The following is a 1,514-nucleotide window of genomic DNA, read 5'->3' on the forward strand; positions in this document are numbered from 1 at the left end:
TTTTTAAGGAAAACGTTGTTTTATAAGCGACTCGAAACTATGTAAAAAAATTTACACTTATTGAAATAATGAGTGTTCAATGATAAAAGAATCACCCGGTATTATCATTCTACTTATTCCGCGTAAAGAGAAATTTGTAACTCGTCACGATTCACGTCCACGTTTCGATACACCAATGACTCTAAACTGGTACGCTCAACTAGTTCAAAAAATTCGATACCTCCGAACTTGTACGGTACCCACGAGTGTTTGGCGGTGAGATCATTTGTCAAGATTGCGTTAATGATAAAACTATTCGACAGGACTTTAGCTGTGGGTAGGGCTTCGGATCTGGATCTTTCTGTCACTATACCGGTTAACAACTCCACGTTATCCACGGTACCGTACAGATTTTTCAATTTAGTTGCGGTTTCATGGTTTCCGGTCAGATCTAAAAAGCTATTGTAAGCAGGCAGCCCTAACAGCCTTCTATAGTTATTGAATCCCTGTAAAGAATATGATCTCGAGAGTGTTATTAGTGTCTTTGTAAGGCATTCCGTCAAGACACCGTCATTGTGAGCTGTGACCATGCCCATCTTTGATTTCACCATAAATTCCAGGGCTTTTTTTAAGCCAGCTTCCGAAACTTGTCTAAAAGTATAGACAAATCGAATTGTACTCACGCATAATATAATAATATAAATAATATTTATATTGTCGAAGTCGCTTATTTTTCTGAAACCAGCTCTCCGGGGAATAGGAAGTTTCCCACATGTTCTAGTCTCATTTCCCTAGCGTCTCTCTATAGTTTCGGGTATCTAGAGTATATGGGTACCGGTACATACTAGTCGACGATTATAATTATATTATAGTTTGAAGCGTATTAATATATTATTATAAATTCATAACTTATTCTTCCCTAATATATTTCTCATTATTTGAGCGACACCTTTAATTTTTAATTTAACGATGTGGCTTTAATATTCAGGCACAATATCCACGAATAAAAAGCTATGTAATACTGCGTAGGGCTGTTCGATTATTTCGATTAATCGATTATTACGGCGATTATTATTTTCCATCGATTATTTTACAGTTTTTATAAAACTCGATTAATCGCCAAATAATCGAAATTTGATTAATCAATTAATCGAATAATCGAAATTTCCGATTAATCAAATAATCGAATTTTTCGAATAAACAATATGATTAATCGTTGTTTACGGTTCGAATAATACGGTTCATTTAATAGAATATTTACTATTCTATGTTTGAATTAAAAAAGTCACAGTCAAGATGACTGAAAAAAAAGCAGTCTGGTTTATTATGATTAACTATTCATGTAGGTACCTAACAATTATCCTCGTATAGCCATAGTACCAAGTAGCATAATTGATGTACTAAGTAAATTTTTTTTTAGTTTTTTAATGGAACTATGAATACATAATATATATAGATATATTATATATATTTAAATATTATTATCAGCACATTTGTATATTCGCAACTCTATATCATAATTTATTTTGTATAGT

General features: G+C 32.4%; 1 protein-coding gene across 1 annotated transcript in view; it reads right to left on the minus strand.

Annotated features, from left to right (window-relative positions):
* Positions 1 to 113: 113 nt before the first annotated feature.
* The window catches only part of LOC100571889 (prostaglandin G/H synthase 2-like), a 3,218-nt gene continuing 1,817 nt past the window's right edge, over positions 114 to 1,514 (minus strand). Inside the window, exon 2 of the mRNA XM_029490052.1 lies at positions 114 to 630. Within this exon, the coding sequence (XP_029345912.1) occupies positions 114 to 630 (517 nt within the window). The remainder of the gene's footprint in view (positions 631 to 1,514) is intronic.

This window comes from Acyrthosiphon pisum, chromosome A2 (genome assembly GCF_005508785.2).
Source record: "Acyrthosiphon pisum isolate AL4f chromosome A2, pea_aphid_22Mar2018_4r6ur, whole genome shotgun sequence".
Lineage (NCBI taxonomy): Eukaryota > Metazoa > Arthropoda > Insecta > Hemiptera > Aphididae > Acyrthosiphon > Acyrthosiphon pisum.